This window comes from Gymnoscopelus braueri, assembly GCF_963280865.1.
Source record: "Gymnoscopelus braueri genome assembly, chromosome: 17".
NCBI lineage: Eukaryota > Metazoa > Chordata > Actinopteri > Myctophiformes > Myctophidae > Gymnoscopelus > Gymnoscopelus braueri.
The window spans coordinates 20,417,172-20,440,266 of NC_137617.1; the positions used below are offsets into that span (position 1 = coordinate 20,417,172).

At 41.3% G+C, this 23,095-nt stretch overlaps 2 protein-coding genes across 2 annotated transcripts in view; one reads left to right on the top strand and one right to left on the bottom strand.

Moving 5' to 3' along the window:
- Window positions 1–1,945: 1,945 nt before the first annotated feature.
- On the bottom strand, window positions 1,946–3,343 carry LOC308104287 (hemoglobin subunit alpha-1-like). Its single transcript, XM_080454684.1, has 3 exons — window positions 3,220–3,343; window positions 2,360–2,567; window positions 1,946–2,115 (listed from the first exon to the last, which is right to left on the bottom strand). The coding sequence occupies exons 1-3, from the start codon at window positions 3,312–3,314 to the stop codon at window positions 1,987–1,989; spliced, it is 432 nt and encodes a 143-aa protein (XP_080310810.1). The 5' UTR covers window positions 3,315–3,343; the 3' UTR covers window positions 1,946–1,986.
- A 5,470-nt stretch (window positions 3,344–8,813) lies between these two features.
- Window positions 8,814–23,095, top strand: part of rhbdf1b (rhomboid 5 homolog 1b) — a 73,265-nt gene continuing 58,983 nt past the window's right edge. The window contains 1 exon segment of the mRNA XM_080456100.1: window positions 8,814–9,110. The gene's annotated coding sequence lies outside the window, so the exon portion shown is untranslated.

The window sequence follows — 23,095 nt, forward strand, 5'->3', positions numbered from 1 at the left end:
GATACCGTTCACCTTTCTCACCAATACCACATCTCTTCCGCCCCCAGGTTGATGGTTGTTTTCCCTCAGGCCAAATCCTACTTTGCCCAATGGAAGGACTTGTCCAAGGACTCTGAGACATGGCGTCGTCATTATGAATGGTGTGTATGATGCCCTGACTAAGATAGATGACCTGAATGCTGGTCTCCTCACCCACAACGAGTTTCATGCCTTCATGCTCAGGATTGATCCCATCAACTTTAAAGGAATAGTTCACCCAACAAAAAAAGAATCTATCGATTAGTCACCCCATTTGTATATAAAACAATGTTTTAAAATGATAAAAACTTTAAAAGCAATGTATTTTTACAATATGTTACAGTGGTGGTACGAATTTGGTTTCGACTTCCTTAAATGGATAGGTCACCCCCCAAAATGTTTTTTTTTTCCTGTCATTTAGTCACCCCATGGAGACTTGCATTCCTAAGCCAATAATGTTATGACCAGCGGACCGGTAGGCAGTGGTTCCGGTAGGAGACACAAAGGAGATGTGTCAATCTAATCTAATCGATAGAAAAAAATAAATTTTGGGGGTGAACTATCCATTTAAGGTAGTGGATACCAAATTCGTACCACCACTGTAACATATTGTAAAAATACATTGCTTTTAAAGTTTTGATCATTTTAAAACTTTGTTTTATATACAAATGTTTACATCGACCGGCTCCACCTCCTGTGCTGGAATCGATCCTAAGGAAAAGAGACACTGGACTTAGCACCAGGTCAGACACCAGAGGGCGCTGTGAGGTCCATCTCAGGAAGACCACTTTTGGACAAAATGTCTTATCAATCAAAGGCAGCTGGAACAGCCTCCCAGTAACCTTAAGGGAAAGCCCCAAACTAAAACAATGGTTAAAGATTTCCAAAACTTGTGAACACCTATAATATTTTTCAATCTTATTAGGAATATCATTTTATAACTTTTGAAGAAACGCGTCGCGTTGTGAGCTTGTTGATCTGCTATTTTCAGCGAAAGCTTTCCCCACAATACCGATGCTGGGGTTTAAGTGGTTAATCTTATGTAGATGAATGTTTTTTCTGTATTTATCTTTGTGTTTAGCTTCTAGGTAAATCCGGCATGTTTACACGGATCATGTAGTAGCCCAGTGGTTCGCAACCTGTGGGTCGGGATCCCCAGGGGGGTCCCCACATGATTTTTGGGGGTCCTCATTGGCCAAATTGTCAAATAATATAAGAAATAGGCGTTGTGAGGTGTTCTATTTTCACAATATTTATCTGTAGAACCGAGTCAAACTAAATGTAATGCCTCAACTACATTCCATGTGCTTGTCAGGGTGGGGGGTCCCCAGTTCAAATTGATTTTAGGGGGTCACGGCCTGAAAAGGTTGAGAACCACTGTAGTAGCCGACAGATGATTCATTGTCCCTGTATTGTCCCTCCCAAATAAACAAATAAAGTTATTGACACCACATCTTAGTGACCATAGGACAAACTTTCCACTGCCTGAGGCCTTTTAGGGTTTTTCAAATAAGCATATTTTAATTGAGAATTAGGATTGGGTAATTAATGTAGCCCTAAAATGACCCCTTTCTTAGGAGGTATTTCCTCATTTGGCAATCATAGATATTTTTGGGGCTTTTCCGCCTTCATTTGGATAGTAGAGAGTGACAGGAAACAGGGAGGGAGAGAGAGATGGGGAGTGACACGCAGCAAAGGGTGTCGGGCTCGGGAATCGAACCCGCAACTCGCTGTCAGGCTGCATTTAGAGCCTATATGTGGTGTGCGCCTTAATTAGGCCATCAGTGCCCCTCAGTTAGTAATCTAAAGTACTAAGATTTTCCTCAACTCAAGCTGGAACTAATTGCAGCCCCTAATGCAGCACACCCAGGAACCACAACAACAAAAGCTTGGATTTTATTTATCGCTTTATTTATTGCCCAACAAATCAGAGCATTGTAAATCGTAGCAGCACCAACAAACGCTGTTTTAACGGTACTTCTGCTGCAGAGCCAGGGCCACCAGGGCCAGGAACTTGTCAACAGCCAAGTGGACCTGGGGGGTGAATTCCTCGGGGAACATCATGGACATCGTCACGAGAATGCAGTGGATAAATAACTGAAATGAGAGACGAAGACGTAGGTGTTGTGTCGACATACTGTACACTCAAAAGTGATCCCTAAGAGTTTCATACTTGTTGTTCAAATAAGCCAGTTGGCACAAATCTTAAAGCCTAATAAGCTTCAATTTGTGCGATCATCAGTATTCAAATCAGACATAAAAAATGCATGGGTTTCCGAGGCTAGACATAAGTAGACCTACAGCCCCTTCAATGAAACACAGAAGCTGTTAGGCTACGTACCTTGAAGTTGATGGGATCAATCCTGAGCATGAAGGCGTGCAACTCGCTGAGGGTGAGGAGACCAGCATTCAGGTCATCTATCTTAGACAGGGCATCATACACGCCATTCATGATGACGACGCCATGTTTCCTGACATTGACAGAGTCCTTGGTCAAGTCCGACCAGTGGGCAAAGTAGGATTTGGCCGAAGGGAAAACAACCATCAACCTGGGGGTGGAAGAGATAGTGGTATTGGTAAATATGGTGAGAAAGGTGAAAGGTATCAGTGTATTCTATGATTTACAATGTGTCTGGCTGCCTTTCACAGCCCATCCCTTATGGGATTATTCAGACACAATTTAAAGAACAGTTTTTTTCAGTGCCAACATGCTGACACCAAAATAATAAACAAAATAAGTAAATACCACACACTCTATACATGACTCAAAAGTACAGTTTAGTAGTCTAATTTTCAAACTAGAGAGTGGATATACAGCTATTTATGTGCAATGAAGGCTGTCCCTGACTACAAACCATAAAAGGGCAATTAAGTACAACAGATTGTCTGCATCTACATTCATGCATTTAGCATTCTCTTTACTCTTATCAAGAATTACTGAGCCTATACCAGTGAATCCATGAACTTCAATTAATTGATTATTGAACATTGCAAGCAACTAATAATAACAAACAGTCTTAGAATAGATTCTGACTGATTCTGATTCTAGAATTATTTCAGTGTTGCATTTGATCTCATATGTATAGTAGACTATGCCATGCCTCACAGTAAACCCCTTCTCATCCTGCTAAGCAGTAGGAACTATTTACTGTATTAACTTGCTCGTGTGGGATCAAGTAATTTCACATGCAAGTATCTCACCTGGCAAGAGCCTCACTTCCAACCTCATCCGACCTGGCGCCCACCTTACCGAGGAAATCCTGGATGGTGCCCTTTTCTCTGATGGACAGAGCCATTTTTAACGAGTAAGCAATGCAGTGGAAGAGAGAAGAGTGGAAGAGAGAAGCTTTGGAACGGTTTGAAGTTCTACAGCATTCCGAGGCCCTTTTATGATCCACAATTCAACACGTGATTCACCTTAGCCCCACCTTTGTCGGCTCTCTATTGGCTAGAGGAGGAGATCATAGATTCGGGATTGATGGAAGAGATGAGGCCTCAGCAAATTCTGTGAATTTGGGGTGTTGTCTGGCCTTATCTCTTTGAGCTAAATATAGAAGCACCATGTAATTTTGTAGTGTGACTACCGTATACAGCAGGGAAGGTGGGGACATGTAAGCCTATCTCTTTAGAATAGGCTACTCCTTTCTTCTCACTACATTCTTTTGTAATTTACAGGAGGTTCACTGTACTGTAGTTCTGAGTGTGGCACTCAAATACCTATTCACAACTCAGGCATATATCTTGCAGTGGTGTTATGCCATGTTACCCCTGCCAATATGGTGAGGTTGACGTATGATTCAGTGGCCATTGCAGCGTCTATGTATAATTAATTAGCTTGACAGTGACTACTTAAATCAGCCATCGCCACTCCTACATTTGGTGTGGGAGACACAAGGGTCAGGGGCATTTGGCCATTTTATATTACAATAATAACAATAATTGAACAAGATTGAACAAGAGTTCCAATTTGCAACAGCCTGACTGCCTTGTATACATTTTTCCTTTAGAAACTAAATGTTGTGCTTATACAAAGTGCAAAAGGTAGCCACGGTTGTGGTAAATGACTAAAACACATATTATTGTATCAAATGCAATTAGAGTTACAGTTAGATTGACAATGTCATAAATTGAGGCCTCTAAATGCTGCTTTTGAAACATCTCAAATGTTTTGCTAATTGTTGTACAATGAAATATATAGGGCTTAAGTGGTAAAAAAAACTGTGGCCTCAATACGGTTATTCTAAATTTACTTACGGTTTATTGCATTACTATAAAAACTATATTTGTATAATCTAAATATAAGAAAATTACCATTAGGCTGCATTATCAGTTTTTACAGCCTATTTTGATACAGACCATTTTATTTAAAAAGAATGATAACATTTCAATGGTAAACTTGCAATGGTCTGATGCTATAATAAACCACGATGCTTTAGCCTACCTCATTTGATACAAGATTGTAATTTGAAGAGTTTGTACTTACTCTCTTTTAATGATTTTATCAAAGCCATCATTAACGTCCAGTTTCATTTTTCCAATTAATATAAATTCTGTGTCCTGGTAATAAGATTGGTTCAAGACTATATTGTCTTGCGAGTATATATACTGTTAATGGCAGTGATCAAAATACTATGGAAATCATTTGTATCATATCATATAATTAATATGTTATAACATGTCTTCAATGGAGTTTTGATCATGTTTGAGCTTCAGTGCTTTTAGTGTTTAGTGTGTGACTGTGTGTGTGTGTGTGTGTGTGTGTGTGTGTGTGTGTGTGTGTGTGTGTGTGTGTGTGTGTGTGTGTGTGTGTGTGTGTGTGTGTGTGTGTGTGTGTGTGTGTGTGTGTGTGTGTGTGTGTGTGAGATACAGCTGGGAGTTGTTATTCTTTCTTATCTCCTAACAATGTGGGTCACAGCTGGAAGGGTTGAGCAGCTGATATTAGGGCTGCATGCACGATTATGGCCAAAATAGTTATCACGATTATTTTGACCAATATTGAGATCACGATTATTCATCACGATTATTCACTGAGTTTTGGTTTTGTTTAGTTTTTGACACAAGCATATGGTAACATATATGGTTCATTATACCTGCATGATGGATATGAATAAGACTGCTGAACCATAGTTGACATACATTTTAACTGATACTTTGTCGTACGACAGTTTTGCGTGCCGAAAATAGCCAATCTACAAGCTCACAATGCGTCACACATTTTAAAGAATCAATCAATAATCGGACGATCATGTTAATTTATTAATTATTATTAATTATTAATTTTTGTGGGAAGCCAAAATCGTGATGCTGATTAAAATGTGATTAATTGTGCAGCCCTATAGCTGACATCACTACTTGAGCTGTGTGTTTGGAGTGGCATGCTCCTGTTTCTACGTATACACTATAATGAATTAAGTAACATGTTACTAATCAATGAATCATGCAATATATCAGTGCCTTGCATCATCATCTTGAAATGAATTTCATGCTGACTTGTCTAAAATCTCTGTACGTCTGTGTGTCTGTATAATTCACGTATCTCGAGAACCGTCTGACCGATCGACTCGGCGCAGTACCTGCAGTGTGCCAGCAGATTCGACCAATATACCCATTAGATCTGGTTGTCCAGAACCACCGGACAGATATGCCTGACCGAATCAAACTCGCCGTACGTAACGCAGAGGACCTGAGGGCATGATGTGCCGAGTCCACTCCACTCCATATAAGAGCATTGGACTTTTTTTTTGTCATTTTGAGCAGTTTGACAAAGAACATCAAACATGCTAGTCACATGTTTTTGTAGGCATTGCTTAGTAATGACTGCAATGAATGTCCTAAAAACAATATTCTATTCTCTTTTATACAAGATTCTAGTGATTTATAGTATTCAATTGACGACTCAAGTGTAGGGGAATAGGGAGGAAATGGGGATACGGGTGGGGAGAGTACAGTATGTGTGCCCGTATGTGTATGTGAGAGTGTATGAGTGCATATATTTCTGGGCCTGTGTATCTTTCCATATACACTTCTGCCTGCGACAAGCGGTGGTTTGCTTCCAGACTTTGACAATGCCATCTCGGGAGGAGGTGACAATGAAGCCCTGTGTGGTCTGGAAGGTGGCGATGTCAGTGATGATGTCATGGTGGCCAACAGGGAGGGACTGAGGGCCCCTGCGGGGGGTGTCCTCTGGGGCCCCAGCTGCTTACTGTGGAGTTCCTGCACTGCTTCTGTGCCCTCGATGATCTTGCGGCTGTAAAGGACGGAGGGGCAGTGGAGGGAGTCGTTACCCCCACCTGCAACAATATATGACCTTTCTGGATATGCCAAGTCCCAGAACCTGATTCTCATGTCAGAGCCTGCTGTCAGTAATTTGTATGGGTCACGAGTAAATACCATTTTTCCCCAAAAAAACTTTCAGAAAGTAAAAAAAATGAATCAGAAAATAAAGACATTTAACAATTCATTCGGCAGGATTTCATACCGTTTGAATCAAATAAAAAACTTTTAAGAAGTAGTGAAAGCAGCCGATCTACAAGCGTCGCAACGCGTTGTGAGCTTGTAGATCTGCTATTTTCACTAGTTTGACTCCCGGGGAGACATCAAATTAATCTTTTGGGTCACAAGGTTAAAGGTTTGGGAAAAAATGATCCAGTGTCACATCTCCCCCTCAGGCTCACTCATGTCTCTTTGAGGCCATTTGACAGAGGGGCTGCCAGCACACCTTCCTGTCCAGGCCTCCAGTGGCACGAATCGTTCTTTGAAGCGGTTGACCTGCGGCTTGTAGCCCAGCAATGGTTTACCCAGCAGACCACATGCTGGGCATGGAGGGAGGAAGTGGAAATGCAAAACTCATGTTATAGTCAGACAAGATTTCATTATCGAAAGAGTGGGCAAAACCAAACCTATATTAAATTGTTCATAGGGTCAATACGAGTAAATAAATATATGATAACCTTTCCACAGGAGTAGCTTTTTCATGGTTATCACACATTTTGTTATTTTCCCCATACGTACATGACAGGTGAAAAAATGACAACATTTAAAAAAGAGGTATCATAATGAAACTTCCTGAGTTGATTACTTACATGAAGACAATGATTTATCGTATTACAAGTTTTCTGAAGTTGTATATTTAAATATGCAAATTAGGCATTTAGTCCATGAGCCAGAGCCCCAAAATTGAGCCAGATATTGAATATTCCCTCGTTAAAAACCTTTGACTCCAACATCTTAACAAAATGAAATAAGAATGTTGACTCTGGCTTTGTCCAATGTTCCAATGTTGATTCTGGAAAGTTATGCAGATTTGGGCATATTTTCCTAATGCCTCATTTGCATATTTAAATATACAATTTCAGAAAACTTGTAATACGATAAATCATTGTCTTCATGTAAGTAATCAACTCAGGAAGTTTCATTATGATAACTATTTTTTAAATGTTGTCATTTTTTCACCTGTCATGTACGTATGGGGAAAATAACAAAATGTGTGATAACCATGAAAAAGCTACTCCTGTGGAAAGGTTATCATATATTTATTTACTCGTATTTACCCTATGAACAATTTAATATAGGTATGGTTTTGCCCACTCTTTCGATAATCATTGCTCAATTTTGGGGCTCTGGCTCATCCAAGAACATTCACAAGTGCACATGAACACAGACCCAGCCAGGCAAAGACACACGTGTATTTATGCATGTTGTGGCGCCACCATCAGGCATAGGACTGGATATGTGCAAAGTTCTGTTTATTGCCGTCACCAGGCCATCAGGCTGGGAGCAGGGGTCATGACCATGCTGGCTTGTGGTGGGCATTTTTGTCAAAATTCTATTTTTGCCATGGACATGCAAGTGAGCAGACAATATTACCAGAAACACATAAAGGGCTAGTCCTAATGTACTGTATCGTAGTCAAGAGACCTTTAGCGTTCCTTGAAGGTGGTCTGTAACTCTGAGTGTACTGATGGGTCCATTTGGTTCCATTGGTATGCTCTTTATGGGGGTCCTTGAAAAGCCTAAAGCCTTGAATCCATGGATTTATTTTTGTTTTTGTGGCATTCCTAAGCCAATAATTTGATTCCCGTCTCCTACTGGCTAATGTATCCGGTAGGAGACACAAAGTAGATTATTTGTGTCTCCTACCGGATACACACCCGGTCATCAAAATATTGGCTCAAGAATGCCACTAAAGCAAAAATAAATCCATGAATTCAATGCTTCATGGGGTGTGCAATTGATAGAAAATAAGTCATTTTTTGGGTGAACTCCTCCTTTAAGCAGGGAGGTGGATGGGACTGAGGGTTTATATAGACACAGGGTTAACCAGACACAGGTGAAACTCAAAGACAATCAACACAGGGATTGGCTGGAGGACACAGGGGGAGAAAACGAGTCATCACAGGGAGGCGAGACAAAACAGGTAACCGTAACTAGGCAAAACAGGAAACACTAGGACATCACTACAATATAAAAGTATAACACAGACAGGTCATGACACTTATGATCAAAATAAGAACATTATATTTATAATGTTATGTAAAAACAAAATCTACCATTTGCCACCATGGGCAAGGACAAGTCTTTGTCCGTGTACGGACATATTGATGATGAGCAGTCAGCCTAGTAGCAACTTGCTTCATCAGGCAATAGTATCAAATGCAGCAGTGAGCCGCTAGAGGGAGACGTTGGACAGATGAACGTTGGTGGGTCGGTTGCACTGCCGTCTCCTCGGGTGGGCGAATACAGGAGCGACTCCCGTCTTACCGCGGACAGACTGACAAATTACTACGTCCCGGCGCTGGGGGACAGACAGCTGTTGAAGGAGAGGCTCATGACCGCCATGAAAAGAGACGTTTCTTGGAACGTTGTCTGGATTTTGCCACCAACATAGGAAGCAAGTGGACGCCGCCTGCCTGCACTGCACATAGATAGTCTCTCAATAGGATGAACTACAGCGGTGTTGCATAGGATAGGTGTATAATGAAGTGACCGGTATTCTCACACATTGCTCGTGTCCTGCGTCACGTGCCAGTGCCGTCGGTGTGTCGGCTGCAAGAAGGCGCGGAGAAACCGGCGGCTATTCAGCTCATTTAAAGGTAAGGCATGGATAATAATAGGCTACTAAGCTCGAACATTTCTCGCTATTATTCTGGCGTTGAATTGCACTTAAATCATCATCTCCTTCGGTAAGGGCTGTGCTGACAGACTGACTGACAGTGACAACAAGCACGTGTGACACTGTCACACGCGCCGTCACGCTCGCTATTTGGGTGCGGTCTCCCGAGGCAGGTTGACAGCCCCAGTCAATTCAATTATGTACATGTACTACAGGCTATTTAGATAATATTTGAACTCAGTCTAGGAACCTGAAACATTCAGTGGTGGAAGAAGTACTCGGATATTTTACTTGAGTAAAAATGGCAATACCACAATATCAAAATACTCTGTTACAAGTAAAAGGCCTGTGTTCAAAATGTTACAGTTAAAGTACAACAGTATTGACACCAAAATATACTTAAAGCACCAAAAGTAAAAGTACTAAAATGTTTGAAAATAGCAGATCTACAAGCTCACAATGTTGTGAGCTTGTAGATCTGCTATTTTCAAATAGTCTATGTATAAAATAGGGCTAAAGTGGTTAATGTATGTTTTATAATATATAACTAAAGTTTTTAAATTATTGTAGTGGAGTAAAGTACAATATTTGCCCCTGAGATGTAATGGAGTAGAAGTAAAAGTATTGCATATTGGAAATACTCTAGTAAAGTAAAAAGTTACTCAAAATTGTACTTAAGTACAGTACTTGAGTTCATGTACTTAGTTACTTTCCACCACCTGAAACATTTCTGCGCAATGTGTCTCCAGACTCCAGTCAGTTCATAAGAATGGGGCTATAGCTGCTAGTGCTATTGGGTGCTGCTAAGAAATGCCCAGGTGGTGATTTAGGAACCACGTAAACTAATTGGTGAAAGTGAGAGGAACAGGTGGAATTTTCTCCCTCCCTGCTTTCTTTCACTTTCTCTGCCCCCTCTCTCTCTTTTAATTCCCTCACACACTCACTCACTCACTCACTCACTCACTCACTCACTCACTCACTCACTCTCTCACACACACACACACACACACACACACACACACACACACACACACACACACACACACACACACACACACACACACACACACACACACACACACACACTATGTATGTTTATATATATATATATATATATATATATATATATATATATATATATATATATATATATATATATATATATATATATATATATATATATATATATATATATATATAGCTACTAGGCAAGCTACTATTGCAAGTGAGTGGACTGAAGTGAGGTAGCCAAGTGTGTGGGCATTTCAAACAAGTTAAATTAATTGAAATCAATATGCCCACACAACAACACAGGTTGTTATGCACCCTCGCACCGTTTCTTCCGTAACTCAGTCACACGTCTGCAAAAGAGCTATTGATTTTGTGATACAGTTGTGTGAGATTTTTTTCTTCTTTTTTAATTTAGATTTATTTCATGCATCAAGCCGCCGGTTATTGATGTTTGACTGACTTGATTGTCTTCATTGCACAGCACTTGGGTGGGTCAACGTCTGTTGTTTTTGATTGTGTGCTTTATAATGACATTGACATGACTAACATGAGAAAGACACAGGATGAAACATATATCTCTTCTCCTGGTGCTGGCACTTTCCTCTTTGTAACTATGGACAGTTTCCTGTTTGGTGGGTGTGTAGGGTGTGCACGTGAGTTAAATGTGTGCCTGCATGGTGCAGTTCTATGTGTCTTCGCAAACGATCAGTTCTCTCTCTATTACTATCTCTCTCTCTCTGTCTCTCAGGATCAGTTTGCTTTGCTAAGCACGTTTGGACATGTTGGTTAGTAAACCACTTGTGACAATATGGAGGCAGATTTAACTCTGTTCCTGTGCTGCCACAACATGAAATGAAATGCAGTGTTATGTGCATAGTGCATACAGACACTCCCACAGCACAGATTTTCTGAGGGGTACCTCCTCAGAGTCTTCATGTTATATGCTCATGAGTGCATCCACTTTGTTGACAAGCTGTAATCTGTTCACCATCTGTTGGCATGTTTCATGCTGCACAGTGGCGAAATATCCTCAGTTAATTTAACTCGTGAGAGCGTAAAAACTGATCCATAAGGGACATGCAAGGTTTGTGTTAAAACTGGTTTGTTTTACTGGGGCACCTCAGGGTTGTAATTCATTGTAATGTAATTGGAATGCTTAAATTTACATATAGTTGCGTGCCGGTGTTGCACGCTGTAAATAGCAGATCTGACGCGTTGTGAGATTGTTGATTGGCTATTTTCTGCGTGCAGCTATATGTATACATCAAGCTCGAGACACAATGAATGGTAAGCACACAAACAAAAATATCTGCAAAGGTTTCCAAAATAAATAAATAAACTGAAGATTCTAACAACAGAAACAAACTCGCAATATAGTTTTGTATCAACATCATGCAGCCCTGATACTCAGGAGGGTTTTTTTTGGTTCAAAATCTGATGTATTTGTATTTCAAGCTTCATTGCTCCAAAACTAACTTCCCTTCAGGGACAAGTTATGAATGCAGAGAGCTTTGAAAAAAAAAAGTTTTGATAACAAATATTGTTAGAACATCGGGAAAAGAATGTACTTTCATGAATCAGATTACTAATTAGTCACTTTGGAGTTTGTCATGGTGAAAGTGGTTCAATAGAATAAGTTAGTTCTGAGTCTGACACAAAGAGTGAGGTGTTTATTTACTGAATACGTCCAAAATATTGGTCAAAACATGGATAATGGGTGGTCTAGGACTCTCCAAAATCGGGATCGGCTTTGGACCCAGAAATCTGGCATCGGTCTGGCTCTAATCTTGGGATGGGGCATCACTCTATAGAGACAGGACAGGTGTTTACCACCTTTCAGGAGATGCTGTGATGTTTAGTGTGATTGAGGTCTGTCATGTGATATGACTGTCATCTCCCATGTGAGTTAGGGTTAGGGGTGTAACCCGCCAATCTAGGATGGGATTTCTATAATATTATTCTATAATAATAACAATAATAATAATAATTATTATTATGTATTATTATTAAGTAATAATTTGCATAATTAATAATAATAATAATAATAATACTGAGTAATAATTAGCTGTGTACAGTTAGATATTTTGTCTCAAAAGAGGATGTACTCCTCTGTGAGTGGTGATTGTAGGAAGAAATGTGGTTAGAGGGGTCATGAAGTTTTCTGATGGATAGGACCACGGAGAACTGGTGAAGAGATGATCGGCGCATATTTTCATCACTTAGGCCCTTACTGTAAGAGGACACAGCCGCAAGGGAGACAATGTATTATATATTTTCTAACAGAACTCAGTCCTTGTGCAGGGCGGGCATGTGTGGTTGGCATGTGGTTTTTTGAGTCAGACGTCTTAACCACTCCAATGTCAATGTCAACAACAAGTTTGTGTTTATATTTATGATAGTTTAGTGAGTTTGTCTGTCACGTTTTTAGCCAGAAGCCGTTGGCGCTTTGGTACTTTAAGAGTTGAATGTGGCAAACTGCAAACAGACCTAAAAGAACATTTGAACTTATCCATTATTTGGAGCGAAATATTCCCCCAAAATCTTCCTCAATGTACCATTCATCACAATGCTGTCACTCAGCCAAAGTTTCTCTGTGGAGAATCCAGACTTCTCTATGGAGATACTGAATCACTCCCTCTCTATTTCAAAGAGACCACAATTATGACCCCCCCCCCCCCTTTAAATATTCTTTTCAGAGTCCCCTCTCTCTCAACCCCCACCATCCTCCCTCTTGATGCTGCATCTGTGGGCAATTACCATTAGCTTCCCATACATGTCCAGCCAACAGAGGAAACTCTTGTAGTGGCGCTCACAGCACGGGGGCTGCTGGTCAGGATACAGGGATGGAGACACAGAAGAACAGAGGGATGGCTGGTGAGGAGGTCTATTCATGACTCTAGGACGGGGGCCGCGGCCGAAGGGACGTTTTATTGTGACCACGACGACCCACTTCTGTCACCAGACGGCTGACACAAAACGGTTGACTTTGCTGACTCTGGTTGACTCTGTCTCTTGCTCCTTGTGTCTGTCTCTCTCTCTCTCTCTCTCTCTCTCTCTCTCTCTCTCTCTCTCTCTCTCTCTCTCTCTCTCTCTCTCTCTCTCTCTCTCTCTCTCTCTCTCTCTCTCTCTCTCTTGCTGCAATTTGAGTGCAATTTTCTCATAGTTTTCTGTTTAGCTCCATTTATGTAGCATCCTTCCCAAAGTGCCCTGCAGATGTGGCATCGGACAGCCAGATACAAATGATAACAATTACCTGAATGTCACAAATACAAAACAGAAATGTTGCAATTTCATTTGCAATAATAAGCAAAGTGACAGAATGTGCTGTTCAGCTGCTCTCAGTCATGTCTGAACCAGTGGACAACCAATCACACCTCAGTATTGTCATACCTGTGCATGTATCAGACAACCAATCGTCACTCTGTAGTGAAGACAAATCCAATGTAAAGAATGGTGAGCTATAAGCAGGGGTGCAATGCTCACTGGACGGCCTTGCACGCCGTGCCGGAACCTATTTGACCTGGAGCACTCGCAGGCACACACATATATTTAAAACTACTTTAAATTCGCACCTCAACAAAGTTTTCAAAGGCTCCCGACTCACACCTAGCGAATTAACATAGGAACTAGAAAAAGTGCTCCTCGGAGCACAGGTCTCCGCCAGGTCAGGTAAGTTATTGTGGCCTCCTGGTGGCGCTATAATAGGCCAATGTGAAAAGGGTGGCATTTCTTCCTCGGCCTAGTGGGAATGTGCGTGCAAATTTTCACGGAAATCGCACGCCGCGTTCATGATTTCAGACATTTTGTTCAAAACGGACCAATCCTGCAAACTTTGGAAGTCAACCTTAGTCAATCAGGATGGAATATGAAATATCGGACAGATGCGTCTTGATCACATGACTATAGAGATACTGTGTACCGATTTGCGTGATGTTTGGATAAAATCTGAAGGATTAATATCCAAAAATGTATTTGACATAAGTCGGCCTCCTGGTGGCGCTGTAAAATGCAGATGTGAAAAATGCAGTGCAGATGTTTTTCCTTGGCCTCTAGGGAGTAGGCGTGCAAAGTTTCACGCAGATCGGTGCAGTTATAGTTAAAAATGCAAATCGGCCTGTTATAGCGCCACCATGAGGCTGATGTGAAAATTTTTAAGTGCCATTTCTTCCTCGGCCTAGTGGGAATGTGCGTGTGCAATTTTATGGAAATGGCAAGCTGCGTTCATGATTTGAGGCAGTTTGTTCAAAACGGACCAATCCTGCAAACTTTGGATGGTAACCTTAGCCAATGAGGATGGAATATGGGAAATCGGACATATCAGGGTTGATCACATGACTATAGAGATACTGTGTACCGATTTGCATGAGGTTTGGTTAAAAACTGTAGGAGTAATGGGAAAAAATGGGTTTTGCACAAATCGGCCTCCTGGTGGCGCTATAACAGGCCCATGTGAAAAATTTGAGGCAGAGGTTCTGAATTGGCATCCAGGGAGTGTGTGTGCACAGTTTCGCAGCGACCGGGCCAACGGTGCCGGAGATTTGGTGGTAACACACAGACAGTACACACGGACGGACGGACACACACACGGACACACGGACGGACGGACAGAGGCGAAAACATACTCTCTCGCCATGCCTTTCGGCCTGGCGGAGACAATAAGCCTAGATGCATATCAATTGTCCATTGTGTGAATTGCAGTGTAGGTGTTAAGCGACGTGCGCGTCACGTCATTGAAATAGAGTGCAAGAACACACCAAATGAGCATTGCCTGCCTGGCTATAAGTGGACTATATTGGAATGGCTTTGGTGAGTCATTCCGTCAGCTAGGCAGAGGCGTGGTGCCGCCCTTAAGCTCCATTCTATCAACCTCAGCATCAGTTTTCATGGTGTTGTTAAAGCTGCACTCCATAACTTTCCTACCCTGGATTCGAACCTGGGTCCCCCGCGCAAGTGCTGAAATCTTTAACTGGTGCACTATAATGGACAGCACATAGAGTATGGGAAGACTATTTGAGTTTCATGTAATACCTCTTGTCAAACCACTAGTGTTCTAAATGTCTCAATAGTAGAGCAGAGAGACCACCTCCAATCACCACAGTTTGATTTATTGAATATTTTATTAGACAGAAATGCAAACAGCACTTGTACAGTAAAAGGATAACACCAAAAAAGTCCTTGCGGTCTTGTTTCCATCGGGGTCCTATGTATTCAATTTCAAGTTGTGTTAGTCATTTGCATTAACATACTCTACCATACAGATTGGTTAGAATGACACTTTATTGGCCCTGACCACTTAGGCTCTAATGTAGCCTTTATTGAACTATCAATAAAGGCAGAAAAAGCCAAAAACTAATCTTTAAAAATGACACTTTATTAACAAAAAAAGTTATGGTTTGCAGCTTTAAGATGCTTTCCCTGGAACTAGTCGCACTCCTTCTTGTCTAAGATAAAATCCCTCTAGAGCCATTTGTTTTCTTACACTGCTGACTCGATATTTTATTTAAAAGAAAAATAGAAATACTGGCGGATTGATTTTCAGTTTCCTTTGCCCATGATCATGAGTAATGTTTATTATTTGTTTTAGCAGAGGGTGAGTAAATTGTCTTTATGATAGCCTACGCTACTTGAGGCATAGAAGGTCTGTTAGAAGATCAGTGTTGTACATTGCTAACACACAAATCTTTGCCAATCCTCTCAATGTTTCACAAGCATAGTGTGCATTCATGCGTGCTTTTGCTAACCACTGAGCAAGTCCTCACATTGCCAAAGCACTTGTAAGTGCAGGTAAGTAGTATTCCACCGTGTGCAACACTATTTTTCATCATTCAGTATCTTATCTGGTCATCCAGATTTTTGCTGGTGATTACCGATGTTTTAGCCAATATGTTGTCAAAAAGTGCAAAATGCTCTAATCAATTTGAAAAACTTAGATTTGATTAATGTTTCTGTATGAAAACATTTAACTTATGAGCATAAACAATAAACAATAAACAATTTCATAGATTAATTTTTATTTGACCACTTCCCTAAAAAAAGCAGATATTTAAGCTCACAGTTTTTTTGCCTATAATGACATGCCCAAAATAGGGACTACAGGATGAAAGTGGTTAAAAATCGAGACATATCCGCTGCAGATACCGATGTCATCCAAAAGCCAAATAATGGCCAATATATTGACCACACCATGATTTTGGCTGGGCTCTATTCTCAATGATTTCCACCATGTAACAAGCAGACATAACGGTAAATGAGGATTATATATTTTATATAGGCATCATTGCATCATTGCATCAGTGAAGCTTATCAGCTTATGGATGTCCCTGTGCACTTATAGTCCATGTCCCACTATAAATACCCTGCAATTCTTGGTACAGCCACCTGGACGTACACTAATGGACAGTGGAACGCCTACTGACATTATTTTTGGGCAATATATCATTCATGTAACCTTCATGCGTAAAGCATATTGAATCAAGAGGTGGAGAAAGAGAGAGAATGACAGAGAAGAGAGGCAGTCTGAGAGAATGAGGGAATGCAAGACACGGTGGAGAGACAAAGTGAGGAAGAATATGGAGAGAGTGGAGAGAATGGAGAGAGTTTGTTTGAGGAAGACAATTTGGCAGAGAGAAGGAAAGGATTTAGGGAATCCCTAATAGGGTTTGCCAGTTCCATTTCAAATCCGTAAATTATACGGATTAGCTATAGTCACAGGTGTAACTCAGTGCCAGGAAAGAAACAGACTGTGAAGCCTAATTTATACTTTGTTGTACGACCGTGTCGCTGATTTCTCGTTTTTGATTATCTGTTATTTTGAGCACTAGCCAACCCTCTGACACTAGCTATCTGCTCTTTACTGTCTGCGTTTCCCTCTCTTTCTCTTGCTCTCTCTTTGACACACTTTCTCACTGTGTCTCCTTATGCCCCTTTCTCATAATTTCCCTCAGGGCGTTCTGACACCATGCAGCTACCACTTTATAACCGTCAAACTGGCGGACGACATTGACATTGGCCAAGTCTGCTTAGACGAACACTGCCCAGTCCTGTACCTGGCAAAGGGGAAACAAAATCGTTATACCCTTGCCAGAGGGACTCCTGGCAGCGGAATGTGCCACGAAACCATCGTAATGGGACGTTTTTCCACTCCTATGCGATGTGGTGTAATAACATCCCCATATGGTGAAATGTTGAGTAACACTTTTAATGAGAAGAGAAAAAAAGTTGTTAAGGGACTTTTCTCTTTGTTAGTATAGTGGAAAAGAGAGGATGACGACATGTACTGTAACACAGATCATTGGTCAGATTGGAGCCTACAATGAAGTCTGCTGTATGTTCTCTGTGTGGTTAAACTAACAGGGCAACCACACAATAAAACCTTTTAATGAGATGAAATGCAACATTGGCTGTTCTATGTTGGTTAAGATCCCCTACGCCTGAAAGCCACATAAAAACCCGCTGGCCTGCAATTGAATCCCATCACTACCACTCAAGTCAATGAGCCTCATATATCAATAATTCCAAACGGTATAATGTACCTTATTTACATATACAGTATGTGTTCAGAATGACACATGAATTGTCTTTGTAAAAACATATGAAGTGTTGTGTTCGATTGGAGACATTTATTTTCAAACACATTTATTTTCAAAACTGAAAGGAATTTATCAACATACTGTACTGTATGTATGTTGATACATTCCTTTCGGTCATAGATAACAAGACTAGTCTGAATGGTTCACATTCACTTCAATACCCCTCTCTAAAGGTCCACTCACTGAAAACGTTTTAAAGAGGAAAGAGGCCATTCAGCAGTCACAGAAGACACTCGTCCGGAGCAGTGAGGGGTTCAGCGTCTTTGCTCAAGGACACTTCAGAATCAACTGTATTATCACAGGTTTACAACAGTGGGTGAAATTCGTTTTTTGTGCTTCGACATGATAACAGGAGAAGCCAGGGATTGAACTGCGGGGGAACCTTCAAATTGTCCAGATTCCAGCCCCATGTAAATGTACAGAGGAATGAGGAGAAATTTAATCATGGGTTGCTTGACAAAATGAGTCCCAAAGTTAGTACGCGTTCCTCTATTTACATCAGTCTTTTTGGTGATGTCCAGATTAAGTACATAGCAGCAGTGTGTGTGGTTTCATGAAAGTAATCTACAGAAACAGGTGAACAAATGTTTGCAACAGCTTGCCAAACATGCATTACACATGTACGGATTGCACACATACTCTAATAAATACACACTCCCTCCCTGTCTCTCAGACACACAGCCCTCAGGGTGATTTGGACAGCATGCTGTCCAAACACACACACACACGCACGCGCACACGCACACGCACACGCACACGCACACGCACACGCACACGCACACACACACACACACACACACACACACACACACACACACACGCAGGTAGTGCTCTTGGCACAGCACAGCAAGCCCGCACTCTGTAAATAGCCCAAACCACAGTATGTAAATAGGTATCACATGTTGTTTAGATGTGGATGGGAGGGTAGACTGTTCTGTTCAATGGAAGTAAACTGGAAAATCAAGATCTGAGTTTTGGGCTCTGGGCAATACTGTCAAGTTCTTTAGTAGCAGTGATCCTTCAGAATATAGGAGTAGTTCACCCAAAAAAATACATATCTTCTATCAATTACACATCATGGAGGCGGTAGGAGACACAAATTACCTGCATTTGTGTCTCTTACCGGAGAGACCACCGCTCATCAAATTATTATCTTAGGAATGCGACAAAAACTAAAAAATAATCCATGAATCAAGGCTTCATATGCTGTGTAATCGATTCAATCGATCATTTTTTGGGTGAACTAATCCTTTAAGTGAGTGTTATCGTTTTAGATTAGCTTTTATAATTTGTTGTGTCACAAGCAGGCAAGGACATGGATGGAAATGGATTCATTTAGTTTTTAGGTCAGGGTTTGTCTGTATGTCTGCATGTCCATGAAAGTAGGCTAACCACAGCTCACACGCAGCTATGTGCAGGGATAATGTCACTAGTAGACTGAAAGTGAACACTGAACAGTGCCCGGTGTAACTCGCCCTAGCGGACACGGATTTGTCCGTGAACTGCACACCAATAGCAGAAACTTGCTGTCAATATATCTATATTGGACACGGAGGCCATGCAGTGATTAGACTCTGTATCCTGTTTTATGTAAATAAAAGTAACAAATTTGCCAAATTTGCGCAAGGTACCACACAGGCGTGCTTCTGCTGTCCTGTTTTGGCCTGTGACCTTTGCTGCATGCTGGTCATCTTTCTATGTACCTTGTGTATGTATCTACAGTATGTAGTTTCTTCTGAAATGCCTTGACCCATTAAAACCGGGAAAGCGTCTGTCACTTTAGATTTTAACTGCTTGAACCATTATTTTATACTTAGGCTATTCACAAATAACAGATATTCAAGCTCACAGCGTGTTACTTTGTGGCGCGCTGCGAGCTTGTAGATCTGCTATTTTTGAAAAGTCATGAAAATGTGTGAAAATACCTATAATTTTGGGGGTCCTTGACTTTTGAGAACCACTGACATAGAAACATACGTTTTTCAGAAAACTGTTCGGCCTCAGTTAAAAATGGAAAAGAAAGAAACCTGAGAAGGAGACGGGTGGATTTAATCACCGAACAGCAGGGAGTCTCTGTGCTTTCTATCTAGACTAGTATAGAGCCATCTCAGCCATTGACAGGCAGGCAGTAATCAGCAGGTGATCTCCATAGTGATGAAGGTCCTTGTCTAGTAGGCGAACGGCCTATTCCCATAATGTTGAAGCAAGGGGGCGGGGCTGGCGGGGCTGGGAGAGAGTCAGCGGCCCCACTGAAGTCAAGGCACAGACTACTGTGTTGTTGACGGACAACGGATGCACGCTTATGAGAAACAACAACAATAAAACCTGGCAAAACAGTTGCGTGCATTAGTGCAAGATGAGGATAAAGGAAACATTCAGTCTAAATGTCCAGCTTTCAGGACAGCCTAAGTACAAATATCATTTATGAAAAGGCTACTATAGGCTACAGTGAAGTCGGACTGAATAATGACTTAACTGATATTTGTACTTAGGCTGTCCTGAAAGTTTATAATATGAGAAATTCCAAATACAAAAGTAGTAGTAGTAGTAGGCGAGAATTAGCAAGCTGGACATAGACTGAATGTTTCCTTTATCCTCATCTTGCACTAATGCACGCAACTGTTTTGCCAGGTTTTATTTTTGTTGTTTCTCATAAGCGTGCATCGTTGTCCGTCAACAACACTGTAGTCTGTGCCTTGACTTCAGTGCGCTGACTCTCTCCCAGCCCCGCCAGCCCCGCCCCCTTGCTTCAACAATATGGGAATAGGCAGTTCGCATCAATAGCCAGGCTGGGGAGCTTGTGTGTGTGTGTGTGTGTGTGTGTGTGGGGGAGTGGGGACGATGGGGAGGGGGTATCGAGAGGGGGAGGATCCCAATAGAATTAAATGTCATCCCTTTCTCGCTTCACACAGTGTCACGTTGTATTTTCTCTCTCGCTCTTTGCCCCCCCATGTCACGCAATGCTGTTAATTCTTCTCCCTTTCCCACTCCCCTTCTCTTCACCCTCTCCCCCTTTTCCCCTGTGTCTTCTCTTTTCATCTCTGCTTCTCTCTCTCTCTTCTCTCACATTTCCTGTCCTGTCCCACTGCGGCAGATGACCACAGATGTTGTGTGTCATATTGAAACTCATATTTCATTCTGTTCTTATAATTAACCACTTTCAATCTGGCGTCCCTGTTTTGGGCATATCATTATAGGCATTTGTTTTCAAACATTTTCAAAAGTAGCCGATCTACGAGCTCACATCGTGCCACGATGCGTTGAGAGCTTGCAGATCCGCTATTTCCGCTATTTGTCGAATAACGAAGGATATAGGGCTTAAAGGGATATTTCACTTTAAAAAATAATTTGGGTCATTTTATCATCTACTCAGGCTTTTGTGAACACCCAAGACAGTTTTTAAATTGCTCGATTCAGTATTGAGAATATTTGATATCCATTTTTATCAGACACGCCCCCTTCCTATACAAACCCATTGTAACTTCAAACTCCATTTTAATCATGATTGATTCATCAAAAACACCCGTCCTTGGTTCTGGTGACTCATATCGCCATCCTAATACGTGAGGGGGCCGTGTTTTTTCGATTACTTTTAAAAAATGTTTTTATTGTATTAAAATGTTTAATTTTCCAAATCTTTTTTTTTTTAATAAATGAAAAAAGTAATTGAAAAAACATGGCCCCCTCACGTATTAGGAGGGCAGTATGAGTCACCAGAACCAAGGACGGGTGTTCTTGATGAATCTATCATGGTTAAAATGGAGTTTGAAGTTACAATGGGTTTGTATAGAACAAACTTGGGGTGTTCACAAAAGCGATTAAATGACAATTTTTAAAAAAAAGTGAAATATCCCTTTAAGTAGCTTGAATTTGAATTGAAGTTAGGTACATTTAATTGACTAGAGGTTCGGGCTGCTACACAGCCCTCACTGCCGATCCGACTGATATGCCCATATATATGGAGATGTCTGTATCCGTCTTCCCCTAAGCCAATTTGAATATGGGATTCCAGTGGGTACATTTTATTTAAAAAAAACTGTGACATGCTCTGGTTCAGGTAAAAAAAACGACAGCAGATTAATAACACAAATGATTCAAATGATTAATGGGTGTGTTAGATTTAGGTGTGCCCAGTGCCAATGTGCAAGCATAGACAATAGTCAGCAGCAGTGCCATCTATTAGAGAGTTACGCCAACTCCGTTCACTTCTTCGGGCCAGGTCTTCTACATACACATACATTGGCGAATAGTGACAAATCCCTAAACCGGAAGTTCATGGAATGCATTGAAGTCGACGGCTCCTTGTCACTATTTCCAGCTACATGAACCACGTGACCGACGCTGTTTCTGACCCCTCATTGGCGCAACTCTCTAATAGAAGGCTCTGTTCAGCAGTATTGTCAATGCAGATTGACACACAAATCTAACACACCCACTGATTTAAGCAGCTGTGTTGCTGTCCCACCCACATCTGTGTCAGAAGAATTGTAGCCAACACATTCCTTCTTTTTTTTCTCTTTTTTCTTTTTTTGGGGGGGCTAGTGAAAGTTACAGGTATGGTGTGTGTGATATCAAATGTGACCTTACCATAATCACAGTAATTCTTAATCATATTCCATCATATTCAAGGGCTTTTGGAGAGAAATGAGACAGACTGCATGGAGCACTGCAGAGACGAGGTGTGTGTGTGTGTGTGTGTGTGTGTCTGTGTCCAGCTGATGCTCGTTGACGCTCGTTAATGTTATATACATCAGAGCAATTATGGTTCTGCACTAATTTTCGGTTTCAGACAAGAAGTTTCCTTTTGGTCCTAAAAAACACTGCTTATCAATTAATCAATTCACCGATTAATCGATCGATTCCAGCAATAGAAAGCCTGCAGTTTCTATTAGCTTGGATTCCTTATCGATGATGTCACTGGTAGGCGGGTGGTTCTGAACTGTTCTGTGCAAGTACATACTGTGTATGCTTTCTCTAATAATACTTATTGCTTGCATGACTTGTCTAGGGAGGGAGAGAGGGACAGGTCAGACTCAGAGGAGGACTGAGTTGGGGTTTTGAACAGATGCCAGTCTGGGTGACTTGTGGTGTTCCAAGCCACTTCCCCAACAAACCACATGTCATTACAGGTCAGTGGTTCTCAACTGTGAACCGGGAGACTCAATACTGCTGCTGGGTTTCATTCTAGATGAATAATTGTTGACTAATATATGGCCAGATTCTACATTTAGCTGACGATAGGATGATGGGAGTCGGGAGAGCCCTTATGTCTATGTCCTTGTTGACGTATTATTATTTAATACATATGGGATAGAGGAATTTAGAAGTCCTGTGACCGGTTGGATGGGCGGGGGGATACAATAAT

Excerpts from the sequence above, each read along its gene's own strand:
- LOC308104287 (XM_080454684.1), bottom strand. The coding sequence starts at position 3,314 with ATGGCTCTGTCCATCAGAGAAAAGGGCACCATCCAGGATTTCCTCGGT. Across the intron at positions 2,568-3,219 it reads GGAAGTGAGGCTCTTGCCAG|GTTGATGGTTGTTTTCCCTT; the intron begins GTGAGATACTTG and ends TTCCACCCCCAG. Across the intron at positions 2,116-2,359 it reads TTGATCCCATCAACTTCAAG|TTATTTATCCACTGCATTCT; the intron begins GTACGTAGCCTA and ends CTCTCATTTCAG.